Raw genomic sequence first — 17,147 nt, forward strand, 5'->3', positions numbered from 1 at the left:
TATAAATCTTGAAAAAGTGATGCTATTCCTTCAATAAAGTTTTATCTTTTAAGTGATACGGCTTCATTTTGCCAAAGTCGAGCAGCAATGAAGGGGGAAAGCAAGGATAAAACACTTGTGGGTATTTTGCTCATTTATTCAGACATGTCATTTATAAGTACACGTGTCAATCATATTTATAAAATCATCGATTCCAATACAATTAAACTGGAAAGGCACATAGGGCAGAGTTAATCATAACACCCAGACGGTGTTGTTAATTGTTGCACAATTAATCGAAATAAAATCTAAACCGCGATATGACCTTGTGCGATTATTAAATTGCAAAGGGCTGCGATTTTAATTAAATAAATAAATAAATAGGCTGCTTCCTTCAAAGATTATTTGCGCTGCTCTGTCCAGTCTATATTAAGTTAGAGCATTGTTAGTGTTTTCAGAGCAGTTCTGTGCTCCACAACTCCCTCTCATGCTTACAGAAACAGAAGTGCTCTTGAGTTCGGTTCCGTTTGATTAAGTGCGCTAAACACTTTATTTACACTAAACTGGCACGTCCTGCGTGAAGTGTTTTTTTTAATTATTATCTGCGGTAGCAGCATCTCAGTCTCCGCAAGGCACATGTATCATAATCATGCAGAATACAAGATGGGGTATAATTCAAACATCTTTATTAAATGATTGCTGAGCAAACAGCATTAACAGCAACACCTGTAAAGTCCAGAAACATGCGCTCTTCCATTCGCTTGTCATTTGTTTACCTCACGAGGGAGCGTGTCGCCGCCATTATTACATTCCACGTGGAAACAAGTGAAAGCGGAACTAATATTTCCAACAAAATGAAAAGGAAGGAACATGCATATAATAAATCTATATCAAATATTTAGTTACTATAATATAATGCATTGCTAAATTTAATATAATGAATAAAACTCATTCAGTTAGTTAGGTGATAAACTAACCAAAATGTTCACTTTAAATGTAATTACACCAATGGGTTATCAGTTCAACTTCAGTTTGACATTAACCCTCTGGGGTCTGAGGGTGTTTTGGGCCCTGGAGAAATTTTGACTTGTCTTGACATTTGTGCTTTTTTCAGTTGCTTAAAAACACATTAATGGCTAAAGTCTGATAACACAGTATTCAGCACAAACTGGGCTACAATAATATGTGAGCAACATGTGTGTACATGTTTGTATTTTTGCAAAAATAACGTTTATGCGTGGTTTTTGAAAAAACTAAATTAAGTAATTGATATAAGGCCATATACCACATAATAAACATTTGTCCACAAGACTTTTGAGAATTGGATCTTGTAGCCTCGAGTTTTTGCTACAAAATGATGTGAAAACCATCCTGATCACATATTCATACAAAACAATATAGTACTTTAACTTTTGAAAGACACTTTTTGTGTTAGAAAGGTGGCGTGAACTATCATGAATATTGATGTGATTCACACCGGAGGACACAAAAGACCCTCCCCTGGGCCTATCAATGAGGAATGTGACAGAAAGAGAATGAATGTGAGGAGACTTAATGATCAAAATCAAGTTTTTAAGTTAAATGAAGTTACATCTTTATGTAAAGACTTAATTTTAGACCTTCACTACCATTTAAAAGAGGTTTCTTCTGCTCACCAAGACTGCATTTATTTGATTCAAAATACAGTAAAAACATTGTGTGAACTCATTTTACATTTTAAAAGAACAGTTTTCTATTTGAATATATTGTAAAATTCAATTTGTGATCAAAGCTGAATTTTCAGCAGCATTACTGCAGTCTTCAGTGTCACATGATCCTTCAGAAATCATTATAATATGCTGATTTTCTAATATGGGCAAATTTAAAGTGCATTTTACTAATTTAATCTGAACACATATTTGCAAGCACAAGCATTGATGATAATGAGGCAGCATAAACACTAGATCAAATATATTCTAAACATTCATATTATTTTTATATCATATTTATATCATACAGCATACAATTTAAATACCTGCTTTAGCCGAAACAACATTTACATGTAACTAAAACTTGCTTATTAGGACATATTTCAAATGTCAATACTCTGAATCCTGGCTGGCAAGTCTGGAAACAGTCCCACTAGTAAAATAGGTACATGTTTATATAAAATGGCATGTCAACTAAAGAACTAAATGACTTAATCGTCCGAAATTGTATCCTCGGCTGGATAAAGTCTCTCTTAAAAATACAAATGTTCATCGGAGTCCCGCTCTTCTACTGAGGAAAATGTTAACTCTTCCTTCCTATCCAGGAGTTTCATCGCCTGTGTATCATTACAAACGCGCAGTAAAGTGAATTGTTTACATCAAACCTCTGAACACTGTCGGGGGCGTGTACATTTGCGTTGATCGTCTCCGCACATTAGCGTATGAATGGCGCGCTCTGCTGGTGGGTTTGATCACATTATCTATAATTAGATGAACCGGTAAAAACTGTACATTGCTTTGTTTCATACAGATTACGTTGCAGGAGAATATTAGTTTAAAATTTGAATTGTTTAATTTAAAAGTAGAAATATTAAGCTTTCTTTAGACATATGTTTCATGTTTGTGTGATAAGTATTCGTGCAGTTCATTATTGTGACGCTTAAAGCGCACCCTTTTTATTTTACAAAAGCACAAGGTTTTGTTATTGCGAGTGTACACAAATAAAAGTAGACCCTTTTATAGTCTCTAATGATGTCTTCCACTTATCTGTATGCCCCAAAATGACGGAGTATTTTTAGTTGTTTCCGCTGTAATGACGAAAATATCCAGCAGGATGCACCTGCGTCATTCTTTAGGACTATCTTATATACAGTAAAGAATGTTTGTATAAGCCTACTAGTTTTTAAGGCCTAGAATAAAGCGTAACAATTATATTTTGTGTATACTGAATTATTCAATCAATCAACATTATTTTTGACCGCAACAACTAGGCAACAACTTTGGTTTTACCAACAGGGACATTTAGTTAACAGTGACATTGAGCAGAAAGTTTACATATAACCAGTTTTGACAGAGTTGCTGATTAAAAAGTTAAATGATCAGCATTGATTGATGAGATGGAAAGAAAATTGGAGATCGGTGTCGGATGTTAAAATCCTGATTGGAGCATCCCTAATATTCAAGTTGACTGCGTTTCAAAAACTAATGATGATGATTAGTGGGCTGAGACCCTGTCACAAAATGGACAAAAACAGGTACACGGTGGATGGTAACATTTGGATAGGAAGAAGACTTTGTTTCACAGTTTACATATTTATTTGTTTGTGGTTGAACTGAAAAAAGGTCTCCGTTTGGTTCTAAGAGGGCTCAAGTGTGAAAACCTCAGTAGCCTTTTTGCAGTTGAACAAGAGGAAAACATGACCATCATAATCGCAGTTCAAATCACAATCGCAGTATTTTTCAAAATAATCGCAATATTACTTTTTGTCCAAATCGTGCAGCTCAAGTGTGCGATAATTGTAACATGCTGTAATAATTAAAAAAAGCACTATAATGTGAATGGTATATATTTAGTGTGACTTTATTCACACTATCAGACTACAATTTAAACGCACTGTTTTAGTCTTATTCACTAATAAGTCTCGGTTGCTTTCTGTATTCTTTCAGTTAAAAGCAGCTCTTACATTCATACAGATGGGACCATCACAGATGTATTGTGATATTTTGACCAAATCAGAGCAGAAAACACAAACATGTGTAACTTCTGAATAAGAGATATTAACGACGATGTACCGGTAGGCGTGTGCACTCGCAGGTCACACATCAGACTCACCGCAGTACGGAGGTAAATCATGGATAAAATGATATTTAAATGTAAGTGAATATCAAATTTGGCAATATTTGCGCTGACCTCAGACCTGTATACACCTTTCCTGGGACTTGGCATGGATCAAAAGCATTTGAGGTTTTCTTGATATTGCTTTTACGGGTTTTTCCACTCACCATCATTGTTTCCTCCTGCTGATGGCCACAAATATGGCGGATGCGTGGAAAGTGACATTGTTTTTTTGTGACAATCAAAATTATGCCTCAAATGAGCTTAACTTATATTGAACCTGGAACATTTCTTTAATGTAAGTCTAAGGGATTTATTTCGCCCATTTTATCATCAGCTGAAAATTACGATTCATAAATGTCTTGTCAACTAAGGGTGTAGATTTGATTTGAACATTGAAGGGGTTGTATTGTGAAGTGGGGAATTGTACTTGCTAGTCTGATTATGGATATTCTATTAGCAACAGCAGATTTATTTTTCTTTTTTTTTTGTGGTGTTTTTTTTTGCACTGCCAATCTTGTTTTTCATCAAAATATTTGCTTTCCACTTTTCTTTCTGCTTGGCCTCAACAGTTACTTTTTCTACATAAAATTGTTTTCCCCAAGTGTGGTGTCTCTCAGTCTCTGGTTTACTGGAAGAGTGAAATAGCTTCAGTTTCAATATGAGGCGGTGTCTGGAGATTTACTTACGGGAGGGACTGAATATCGAGGCCTGTTTAAACTTGCTTTTGATTTCAAGTAGGCTTTGAAAGAATATTCAGAGTTCAACACTGTACAAGTTAAGATTAGTTTAAACCTCAAATAATGCAGCTTGTTTTGGAGTTGGTGTGCATGTACTTTTCTAATCAATTGCACTTACAATCCTATAGACTCAAATTAAACCTGAATATCTAGAGACTTTGGGGTGGACTCTTATGACTTGGGGCAGTATGCAAAGACCTTACCAACTGGATAGCAATGTTCTGACAACCACCCAAGCATCTTGGCATCAAGTTTTGCATGGGCCAGTGCCACTCAAATTGTCTTCTGAAAATAAAAAAAAATCTAGTTATTGTTACTATGTTTTCTTTTTTGCAGCCTTTGATACAGAAGTTACTTTATCAAGTGATGTAAATGAAGTCTTTAGGAGCTGTAGAAGTGTATTGGAACTTAGGAATTCAATGTTCGTTTTCCATATTTTCATGGTAATCAACATTATGCCACAAAATATTGGAGGTAAAATTCTTAATGATGTCATTTTAAAATGTATATTTAAATAGTGAATCATTTATATATCATGGTATAATTTGTTCAACTGTCTGTAATGACCTCTAATGTGTATATATATACAAATAATTAGAGTATTTTTATTGTAATACCAGCTGTGCTTAATTGTTATGAAAATAATGCAAAAAAATCTTATTGGTCCTCAAATAGAATTTCAGATTCACCCTAAAGTTTGTGCAGTACCAAAAGTGTGATGACAACGAGAAAAAGAAGAAAAAAGTAGATGTCCATACATGAGTGTATTGATTCAGTATCATGATTGCGAGATGTTAAATTTCTACCTCCGTTTAAAAAATAATTTTCACAAAAAAAATAATTTTAAAAAGATCTGTTTTAGATCCTGTAAAACTCTCATTTAATCTTATGTCTCTGTGTTTTATTGTAGGTGTTATTGCTGATCACCAGGTCTTGGTTGTGTTTTGCTCTCTCAGGAAGCACTACAGCGGAGTGCTGGTTTGGTCAGTATGCAAGTCTGGTTGCCTCTGGTTTTAATGCTGAATCTGGGGGTCACACACTCTCTCGGACAGAATGGTGAGTCTGTTTTTATTAAAAACGTTAAAAAAATTTGGGACACTGCTCTTACAGCAGTCAATCAAGACCAAACTCTTGAGTCCCGTTCACACAGGACACGTTTATGCTTCCATTTGCACTGTTCACACAAATGTTAACATGCACTAGACGGACATCTTTGACCGTTCTGATGCATCTTGCTGCTTTGTCATTTTCTAAAGTATGCGGTAATGGAGTGTTTTCGAAATTGCCTCGGTCCGGGTGGGGGAGGACGAATCTTAGTTGCCTCCGCATCTGAGACCGTCAATCTGCGCGATTTATCACGCGGCTTGTTGAGTGCATTACCGTGGAGACATGGCACGTGTGGAGGCTTCACGCTATTCTCCGCGACATCCACGCACAACTCACCACGTGCCCCACTGAGAGCGAGAACCATATTATAGTGACCACGAGGAGGTTACCCCATGTGACTCTACCCTCCCTAGCAACCGGGCCAATTTGGTTGCTTAGGAGACCTGGCTGGAGTCAGGTTTCTTAACCAGGCATGAATGAGCAAGTAATTTGTCAGCCCACACTTTAAGGGTTAGTTCACCCAAAAAATTGTATTCTCTCATTTACTCACCCTCATGCCATCCCAGATGTGTATGACTTTCTTTCTTCTGTAGAAAACAAAGAACATTTTTAGAAGAATATCTCCGCTCTGTTGGTCCTGACAATGCAAGTGAATGGTGGCCAGGACTTTAAGGTCTAAAAATCAATACGACAGTGGTTAAATCCATGTCTTCAGAAGTGATATGTTAGGTGTGGGTGAGAAACAGATAAAGTCTTTTGTTTTACCATAATTTACCATGGTAAAACCACTTACTTTTTCTTTCAAAATGTGAAAGAATTTGAGTGATAGTGCAGATTTATAGTAGAAAAGACTTAAATATTAATCTGTTTCTCACCCACACTTATCCTAACGCTTTTGAAGACATGGATTTAACCACTACAGAAATTGAAACCAAGCAACAGGCAAAATGTCCTGTTGCTTGTCACTTGTGACGGCTGGTTGGGACAATAGAGCTTGATGCTTTATTTTATTGCTTGACGTTGCAACGTTGAGGTTTGAACACCGTTTTTGCATTGTATGGATCACATAGTCTGAGATAAAAAAAAAGCAGGTATTGCCACATATTTATTAGATTTTATGGAAATATTTTACGTGTTACAAATGTAAAGCACAGTAGAAATCATCCAGTGTACATTTGGCTCAATGCATTACAATTGAATTCTTTCTCTCTTTCTCTGTAATGTCACAGATCTTGGTGAACTTCCCATGCCCCATGGTTTAACGCTGCAGTCGAATCTACCTGAACAGACCCTTTTTCTGACATGGGAGAGTGACTCATCGCATTTCGACATTGAGATTTTCCACACTGAACTCATGAATGTGGTGCTAAATGTAAGGGCTCTTAAATCAGTTTGACCATTAATCTCTTATTGCCTGTTGATTGGGGTTAAAATGTGGCTTTGGATACGCTCCATATAAGACTAGATAAACAATGAGACTCATTCTTGCAACATCAAAACACCTTGTTTTATGTGCCACCTGCAAGTCTGTTCTGGACAATATGGTTCCACCCACGGTTTAATAACGCAAATACTATCAGACTGGTTTATCAGCACACTTGTTTTTTTTGTTTTATGAGTCACTGGCTGTGACATAAAGAGCTTAGAGTACATGTTTTGATATCAATGATTACATTCATGTGTCAAACTTGTTTTTGGATTTGTATGTCAGTGTTAGTTTTTCCATATTGTGAAGTTTCTTATAAGCGTAGATTATAACAGTTAAACCCTTAAAGGGATGGTTCACATAAAAAAATTAAATACTGTGATAATTTATTCACCCTCATGCCATTGAACACAAAAGGAGCTGCTTGGCAGAATGTTCATGCTACTGTTTTCCATACAATGAAAATTAATGGTGACTAGTGTCCGGATTCACGAAAATGTTCTTAAAGGTGCTATATATATATAAGATTGACAGATGTTTGAAATGGGTACTGCAGTCCAAATTCAAAATATTGGAGAGTTGTCTGCCCCACCCCAGACTCGAAGCTCATGCGGGTTGCCAGAAATGGCCAACTCTGCATCCGTTTTAAAGGATTTCTGGGCTTAAAGCTGTCTCCATCTCCAATATTTATCCTTGTTTCACTACGTCTCTGGTCATGGTGGTTTTTAGATGGATGGCGAGGCTTTTTAGGTCGGGTGGATCTGTTATCTCTGATCAAGTTTGTTTGCTGGTATCCATGGCTGCAGCACGCAGTGTTGCTTGCCTGCAAACTTGTTCAAATATGGCAACCCGACAGTGTCAATACTATTGGTGAGTGGACAGTGGGTCGGGATCACACAGGCGAAAACACAAACCGAAATCCCCGCCCGGAATGGAAACGTCAGTAGAATATACCGGCTGTAGTGTTGTTATCGGAGAAGCCAGTATTTCAATTTAACATGTTTCCTAATTCTCTAATGACATATTATGGCCATTTTATGATTTAAGTACAGTAAAAATATTCTATATAGCACCTTTTAGAAAAAGAAAAAAAGATGTTCGTAAGAATCTTCCTAAATGCAATTCTTCAGAATAAAATGATATTGTCTGATTATACTAGCCTGCTCATGAGGTTGCCTTTTCTAATACAACAATTTGATATGTTAACACTGGTCAATCAGAAAGGCAATTTCATCTATCTATTAACCCATTTTTTTTAAAGGGTTAGTTCACCCAAAAATGAAAATTCTTTCATCATTTACTCATCCTCATGCCATCCCAGATTTGTTTGCCTTTCTTTCTTTAACAGAACACATTTGAAGAATATTTCAGCTCAGTAGGTCCTTAAAATGCAAGTGGATGGTGAACCGACCTTTTTGAAGCTCCAAAAATCACAGACTGCAAAGGTTCCGATATACTTCCATAGAACTTTTCCACCAAAACTGCGATGGTGCTAGTGCCGAGCCTGTGCTCGACTGGTTCCCTGCTGGGGCAATCTCGAGCCTATTGTAAACCGGCCACGCTTTTCCACTGACCTGAGAGCCGATCGGTGACATAACGGGTTACTGTCTATGTGGTAGTTTCACGTGACTACCTCAAACATTAACAAACATGGCACATCAGTGTTTGGATAGCGTTTACTATTGTTTTTGAGGACATATTTAAACATGCAGATTAATTAAATTCACCGTTATTACATTGCTCAACAAGATTGCAAGAGACAGCATCTACGCTACAGACGACAGGTAATTACATTATTTTGTATGAACTCTGGCTTACAAATGTAAACAGTTACAGCGTAATCATTATTTACATGAATGTAGCAGATGGTTGTATTTGGATTTTTGCCATAGCATATAATATTATTGATTTTAGAATCCCTCCGTTTTACTTAACTTATAGCCGCAATCTTCCAAACTTTGTTTGTAGCTGGTCAAAAATCCACTTACAGACAGGGACGGATTATGACTTGCAAAGGCCTCCTAGGGCCCCCCTCTAGAAGTTGTTGGGAGGTTCATTTTCATGGCCAAAAGTTGAGCGGTTGAGGATTTTTGTTTTCATTGTTGATGGGTTTTCGAGCGGGGGGGATTGCCAAACTGGATCACGCAACCTTAAAGCCCATTGCCCCCCTGGGCAGTCAAGGGCCCCTGGTAGTCAAGGGCCCCTGGGCCCTGGCCCCATTGGCCTGGTTGGTAATCCATCCCTGCTTACAGAACAAAACGATGCACAAAATAAGATGACAAGAGTGTTGGAAAATATAACAACTTACTGAGATCAGCTATAGAGGACACCGGCGATTCACTGTTTACTGGCTGAATTCAATGCGCGGTTATTTAGCAGGCTGGTTGCTGTCAGAGTCCAAACCATTGTTTCTCCATCCACTGTCACTTTTGTTTAGGTCCTTCACTGCACTCCCTTAAATTATTTTTAATTTGTTTATGATTTGGTCAATTGTACGATTGAAGGCGGTGTGCATCATTTCGTGCTGTATCTTCATTCTCTTAGAATATTTAATCCTTTGCGATCTTTCTCTCTAGTTTATCTCGGATCTCCGTTAATACCATATCGCAAGTAGAGCACTGGTTTCGCTGTGTTACCTGAATGCTTTTGATGTCCGTTTAATTTTGTGGGTTTTTTATTGTTGTAGTACTCCTTGCTGCAGACGGTAGCTACTGTTGTTTTTTGGGAAAACTTTACCATGGTGACGTAACATTATCCTGCCCTCTGTCTCCTTAAGTAATCGGTTCCTGCATAGAGACCATCAAGCTTTTGGGGTCAGTACGGAACCAGGTTTTCGGCCCCGGAACGACCTTTAATGTGGTGGAAATGGACGGAACAGTTCGAGAATTCGCTCCGGCCCAGGAACCCGCACCCGAACCCTGCCGGTGGAAAAGGGGCTACCAGAGAATTTGTTCGTTGTTCAGGGGTAAAAAGTCCTAAACAGCCGAGAAACTGTATACTGTTCCTGAACATTCAGACACCGGTCACACCGCTATGGGAGGTGTTTAGAAGAACATTTAAATATGAGGATGCTCTGTAAAACCTTAACTAATATGATATTAAAAAGTGTTATCAATGACTTATTGCCTCATTCTATGAGTAGAATACACACGAGGATAGTAAAAGAAAACTGTTTTAATATATAATGGAGTAGAAATTATTAATTTGTCTTGTTTGGATTCTGAATTCAGCGTGGTGGTGGTGTACTGGTCTAAGCACATAACTGGTAATCTGGTAATCAGAAGGACGCTGGTTCAAGCCCCACAGCCACCACCATTGTGTCCTTGAGCAAGGCACTTAACTCCAGGTTGCTCCGGGGGGATTGTTCCTGTAATAAGGGCTCTGTAAGTCGCTTTGGATAAAAGCGTCTGCCAAATGCATAAATGTAAATGAATATGCGCCGATTACACTCCGTTATTGTAATTTATGATGACACCGATATTACTGCAAAAATGGTGTTATAAAAGAGTGTTCATGTTCAGAATAAAGACAAAGGAATGTTGATAAGAGAGGTGTTTCTTTCTTTGGGTAGATGTGTGAATGGCTTTCGCTGCAGATGAGTGAATGGGCACTGTGTTTATGTATTATATATGAGTATCTTAGTAGACTTCACTCCTTTTGTAGACTAATTAATCAAACAAACTAAAAATCATGCGACGTGGTCTTGCTTGCCGGTGTGTTCAAGTTGAGTACAACTGACTGAAAAATATAAACATGGTAGTAGGTGGAGCTCCAGGTCACACATACAGATGACTTGGCCCAATGGAAGCAAGGTGTTTAGCAGCCGGTTAGAAGTTTTCTTAAAAGTTCGCCCAAGTGAGCTGTTATGAACCAGTGAAACGAATGCAAAAACACTTTTTTTTTTTTAACTTTGTGTGTGACGTAATAGTGTTGGCATGTTCACGAGAGAACAGACGCACATGCGAAGAGCAGCGCTGTTTACCACAGTAGGAGGAACACTGTACAGAAGCTTTGTTGGTATTTGTGTCTGTGTGTTTACTCACAATGGTGCATTTCTGTGCTCATCCTGGATGTCTTAACTGAGGAAAAAAATGTGAAATTACGTCCGGAACATGCCAACGCATCACACGAGACACCATGTGATCCTCGCCCTCTTGTGAATGTGTATAGTGCTGCTGACCGGAAGTGATGATTTATAGTTAAAAAGTACATAAATACTGTTCTTTTTTCGCACCAACAGCAATCGTTTCTCTTTTAAAAGACATTAATTTAACCAGTGGAGGGGTATGGATGACGTTTATGCTGACTGCCTGTTCTTTTTAGAGCTTCAAATGTCGGATCACCATCCACTTGCATTTTAAGAATCTACTGAGTGAAGTTTGTGTTCTGCTGAAGATAAAAAGTCATATACATCTGGGATGACATGAGTGAGTAAATGTTGAGAGAATTTTTCTTTTTGGGCAAACTGTACCTTTAAGTAGCAAGCACCTTGCAATATTAAAATTTTTATGGAAAGTGCATAAGATGTGTTAGTTTACGACATTATGAGAATTTACTTGCTGGCTGCAATTTGACCGTTTAATATGACATGGACGAAAAGAGAGAAAAAAAATCTTCTGCACATAAGAGCTGGGGCTTTTCACAGAGGAAGTGACTGCAAGGGAAAAAGTTCTTCTTGGGAAGCTTGATAATTGTATCATATCGGAAAGCAAGAGGCGGGTATGGGAAAGGGTGGCGGAGGCTGTCTCTGCTGTGGCAGCTCCATTAGGGATGTGGAGGGGGTGGAAAAAAGTCTAAGCCTTCTAATGATATACGTAATTATTATGTTTCTATGGACTAAAGATTGGTGTGAGAGCGTTATGCAGGGCATCCGTTTGAATTGACTAGCATAATTGGTCATCACATTAGGAAGCTTAAACAAAACATGTATTGTTTGTATTTCATTATAACATGGTTTGAAAGCCAAGAATAAAAATGACATAAAACACAAAAGAGTCAAAAATGCTTTATGGTCTATAATCACATATCTACTTAAACAGCCCATTGTGACTTCCACCTCAACATGACTGATTGCATTGTGTTTAAATCAACAACTTTGTAAATTCATTAAACATCTTACCTTTTGGGATTTTAGACAACTGTAAGGTTATCCTAACTTAAAGATGTTTTGCATTACAATTTCTAAGAATTTTTTTCTCCTAAATTTAAATTCATCTTTTTTCTTATGTTAGAAATTAAGAAGAAAATGGAAGTTTAGAAGAGTTTTCATAATGAATCTGGCCCCAGGTGTTGTCAACCTCCAACAATAACAAAAGCACCATAAAAGTAACTCGTACAGCTTCTATATAAGCTATATTGTTAAAGGAATATTCTGGGTTAAATGCTGCTTAAGATCTATCAACAGAATCTGTGCCATGCTGTCAAATACAACAGAAAATTATATCTGTTAGGCTTTCATTGTAATTGCATTACTGGAAACATGTTTGTTGTTGCTTTTCAACTGGGAGATGAGTCTACATGACTTCCTGTGGTAATCAATAGCATGCCACAGAATCTGTTGATAGATCTTAACGGGATAGTTCACTCAAAAAGGAAAATTCTGCTATCATTTACTCGAAAATGTCATTCCAAAACCTGAATGACTTGCTTTCATCTGTGGAACAAAAAAGGAGATGTTAGACAGAATGACCGCTACAGTCACCATTCACTTTCATTGTATGGATTTTTTGTGTTCCATTTGAAGAAAAAAAATGTTTTGTTCTTGTTGAGCATTTCTTTTCACACAGATATGTCACATTACGGATGTAAAATGGGTCGCTAATGCCGTTTCTTGTTGACTTCAAAATTAAAAGAGTCAAAATTGCATTTTCAGTCTTTTGTTTTAAAAATCTGTTTATTCAAGATGATTTTATGTGCTCTTGTAGGAGACCGTGGCAGTTAAAGCAAATCCTTCAACAGGACAACATGGTTGGAGTTGGCACTCCCCATTACCATTGGAGTGCACCTCTCACTCTGTGCACATTAGAGCACGAAATCAACAAACAGTCAGCCAGTGGAGCCCCCTTCAGACCATTCCAGGTACTGTTCATGGCCGCAAACCTAAAGGTGGATCTACGATCTATTTAGGCTTACAATGCTTTTGGGAAACAGGGCCCAGATTTGTTATAGTTTCAGATTATTTGTCATATCACTTTTACTTAATCTTTTGTTATAAATGAACAAAATACTATTATTGAGCCAGTATATAAAAAAATCTGTGTTCAAAACAGTGTTCTTGCCTCACCCAGAATTAGATACTATAATCCTACAATAATAATTTTACATTCATTTACATATCTTAATTTAGCAGACATTTTCATCCAATGTGACTTACAAATGAGGAGTACAAAAGAAGCGATTTAGCCTAAGGAGGCAGTAATGGAAGAAGTTCTATAATGCGAAGTTGCAAATTGCTCAGAGAAGCACAAGTGCAGAGGAAGGAGAGCGACCGGGTAAAATAATGGATTTATTTTTTAAGAAGAAATTAGATGGTTATTGCATTAGTATGATTGGGTTAAGTGCTCGCGAAAGAGATGTGTTTTAAAATGTTTCATAGGGTGTGTTCACTACACTTGTAGTTCGGTTCTCTTGGTTCTTTTGGTCCGGATCAAAAAATAAAATTATACATTTAGTCCTGGTTCACTTAGTGTTCACACTGGCATTTTTAACACTGAACATAAAGATACAAAACAAAAGGCATAAGGATAAGGTCACAACCTGATTGGATGGCTTTTATGACGTATTTTTTGCGACTGAACTTGCCGAACATCCAAAACAATGCGCTAAAAGGGCTAAATGCGCTCGCTGGATCTCTCTATCTATCTCTCTCTCTATCTATCTCTCTCTCTATCTATCTATCTCTCTATATATATATATAATGCTGGTATTTTTACACAAAGAACACACAAAGAGCCAATAAAATGTGTAAAGGAGTCAAAACAGCACCAGGAATTCCTCCATTGCTTATGCTGTGTCCGACGCCTGTACCAAACTGTAATGGGCAACATGGCTCCAATAAGGAGAAGAACCAGGTATGCTTGAGGTCAGTATTAAAGGCAAATGACTTCTTGTTATTGGTCTGGTTAGAGATCTTTGGTCCATGCTGTGTTCCTATATCAGTCGAACCGCACCTGAGTTAGTTTGGAAGCGGACCGAGACCCACTATTCAGGCGGTCTCGGCCCGCTTTTTTGGTGCGCACCATGTTTCGGATGGCAGCGTTCACACTTGTTCAAACGAACCGCACTAACAGAGCAATCGCACCAGAGTTCGTTTTAATCGAACCAAACCTGCCAAGTGTGAACACACCCTTAGGAATGGGATGATATGTCTAGCTCGCGATTAGGTTCGATATACGATATGAGGTTCACAATTCGATATAATCTCGATTCAAAATAATAACATTTAAATGACAAAATATGACTTGGAAAAAAATATGAAATTCTGAAAAAATGTTTGAGCAAAATACACAAGTTCTCATAAAAATACAGAGGGCAGTGGTGGCTCAGTGGTTGAGGTCATTGAGCAAGGCCCTTAACCCTATCTGCTCCAGGGGCGCCGTATCATGGCTGACCCTGCACTCTGACCCCAGCTTAGCTGGGATATGTGAAAACTAACACATTTCACTGTGTATATGCAAACAACTGTGTGTATAATATGTGACCAAAATAAAGGATTCTAAATAAAGTTCTTTAAAACATGATATAAATGCTCAAATTTAAATAAGAGTCATTATACATATAGCTTTCTCTATAAGAAAAGATTGCAAACAAATAAGCTTTCAAATATAGTGGGCTACATTCAGGCTGATAAGGTGCAGAACAAACAATAGAACTGAACAAAACCTGTCCTGAAAAAAGTATGTGAAAGTGAATATTTATAGTTTAATAATTTGTTTGTCATCATTATAATCCAAATTAAAAAAATTCGACATTTCATATTTATCATGAAATTGTAGATATAATAATGATATGGGCTATCACCGTTTTAAATAATGTGTACAATTTACAAGTAACAAAATTGTGTTTACATTAATTTGTAAAAGAAATGCTAGAAAGTTATGGTCACTTTAAGAGTTCAACGAGCTCCACACAGTGTTCCAGTTCAGCAAACATTAACACCTATCTCTTGGTTTCTTTTGCACATCCAAGCTGCCTGAGATTAAAAGTAATAATAGTTTTTACTTTTTTTATCTGACTGTAAAGTACAGAAAGGATATTAAGACACATTATTCAATGAAAGTGGACACACTTTGGACACACATTACACGGAGGAAACTATCCATTTTAATCTCAAGCACTTTTCATCAAAACAAGGCGATTTTCCAGGTGTTCCAGATCTTTAAGGACCTTGTGTGAAAGCAGTAAACCCTGTTGAAAAAAGTGCAGTAGGGGTAAAATCAAGTGGTAGAGAGATTGTGATGTTTGACTGGTCATTTAATTTATGATCACGTGGACTGAAAACAAAGACATGGCCACGATATGGTTTGTACGTTTTTATTTATTATTTTGGCTCCCGTTATATCGAAATTCAATATATTGTCCCATCACTAATTTCTCTTGAAGGTTGCTACGGAATCAACTTCTCTGGTGGTGTTTGGGAGGTTGTTCCAGCAGCAAGGAACAGTTGAAGTGGAAGTCTGGGAAAGTGATTTTGTGCTTCGGTGAGATGTCACCATCCGGCACTGCTCACTTGCTGATCGTAAGCTTCTGGAGGGCACATAGACTTGAAATAGCGAGTGCATATTTGGGCTTATGTAACTAGTGGTTGTTGGCGAGCATCAATGTCTTGAACTGATGCGAGCAACCATTGCAGTTTAATGAAGAGATGTGTGGCTTGGACTCTTTGAAGACCAATCGTGCCTCTGCGTTCTGGATTAATTGCAGAGGTTTGACTGTACATGTGGAAAATCCTGCCAGAATAGCATTGCAGTAGTCCAGTATAGATATAACAAGAGCCTGGACAAGAGTTGTGTTGCATGCTTTGAAAGGAAGGGTCTGATCTTCCTAATGTTATACAGAGAAAATCTGCATGATCGGGTTGTTCTTGCGATTTGGTCTGTGAAGTTCAACTGATCGTCAAACATATCAAGATTTCTGGCAGTCCTGGATGGTGTTGATGAGTCTAGTTGAATGGAAAAGTTATGATGAACTGCTGAGGTCACTGGAACAACATCTGTCGGGTTCGATTTGGCAGGAAATTTCAGGCTTCTATTCCAGCATTTGTCCTTGCGTGTTTACGCCATGCCCTTAAAGAAAATAAGGTCTGGTGGCAGAAATGCTACTTACTTGCTCAGATGACATATTTTTCGGCTATACCTCTTGTTGTAGGACTGTCTTCTTACTCTGTGACTCTTGGTGTAGCTAGTCAGATCCATTCTGATGGTGATCAAAGGCAACCACGAGTAAACCTCAAACTATCAGATTCATCCGCACACAAGAGCAGTGCTGAAGCACTAAACTACAAAATAATGTTCCTCTGCAAGGAACTTGCAATTTTGTGTTTCAGCTACAGATGTTGATAGAGAGCCCAGAATTCTGGTAAAACAGCTACAGTGACTCATTTTATTTTTTATTTTATGCTATTAGTTACAATGGCAAGAAAAAGTATGTGAACCCTTTGGAATTACCTGCATTTATGTGTAAAATTGTCTTAAAATCTGGTTTGTACTTCATCTACATTACAATAATGAACAAACACAATTGGTTTATCTATTAACACAAATTATTGTATTGTTCTTGTACCTATTGAATACATTATTCAAACCTTCACGGTGTAAATTTGAAAAAGTATGTGAACCCCTGGAAGAGTAACATCAACAGATGCTAATTAGAGTCAGGAGTTGGCAAACCAGACATTCAGTTAATGAAACAAGATTGTATGTGTGGGTTATAACTACTTTGACTTATAAAAAAAACACTCAAACATTTTGATTTTGTTATTCACAAGAAGCATCTGCTGATGTGGACCATGCCTTGCAAAAAAGATTTCAGAAGACCGATCAATAATTGTCGTGTTGCATAAAGCTGGAATTGGTTACGAAGTTATCTTGAAT

General features: G+C 37.5%; 1 protein-coding gene across 3 annotated transcripts in view; it reads left to right on the plus strand.

The window, feature by feature from the left end:
- Nucleotides 1-17,147, plus strand: part of lifra (LIF receptor subunit alpha a) — a 63,219-nt gene that overhangs the window by 14,556 nt on the left and 31,516 nt on the right. For 2 of the 3 annotated variants that reach the window (XM_052111451.1, XM_052111468.1), the window contains exons 2-4: nt 5,434-5,579; nt 6,860-7,002; nt 12,981-13,134. In XM_052111451.1, coding sequence (XP_051967411.1) covers nt 5,513-5,579; nt 6,860-7,002; nt 12,981-13,134 — 364 coding nt within the window. In that variant the 5' untranslated portion in view covers nt 5,434-5,512. The remainder of the gene's footprint in view (nt 1-5,433; nt 5,580-6,859; nt 7,003-12,980; nt 13,135-17,147) is intronic. The other variant, XM_052111459.1, reaches the window with a different exon arrangement.

Source organism: Xyrauchen texanus, chromosome 3, assembly GCF_025860055.1.
Source record: "Xyrauchen texanus isolate HMW12.3.18 chromosome 3, RBS_HiC_50CHRs, whole genome shotgun sequence".
NCBI classification, from domain to species: Eukaryota; Metazoa; Chordata; class Actinopteri; order Cypriniformes; family Catostomidae; genus Xyrauchen; species Xyrauchen texanus.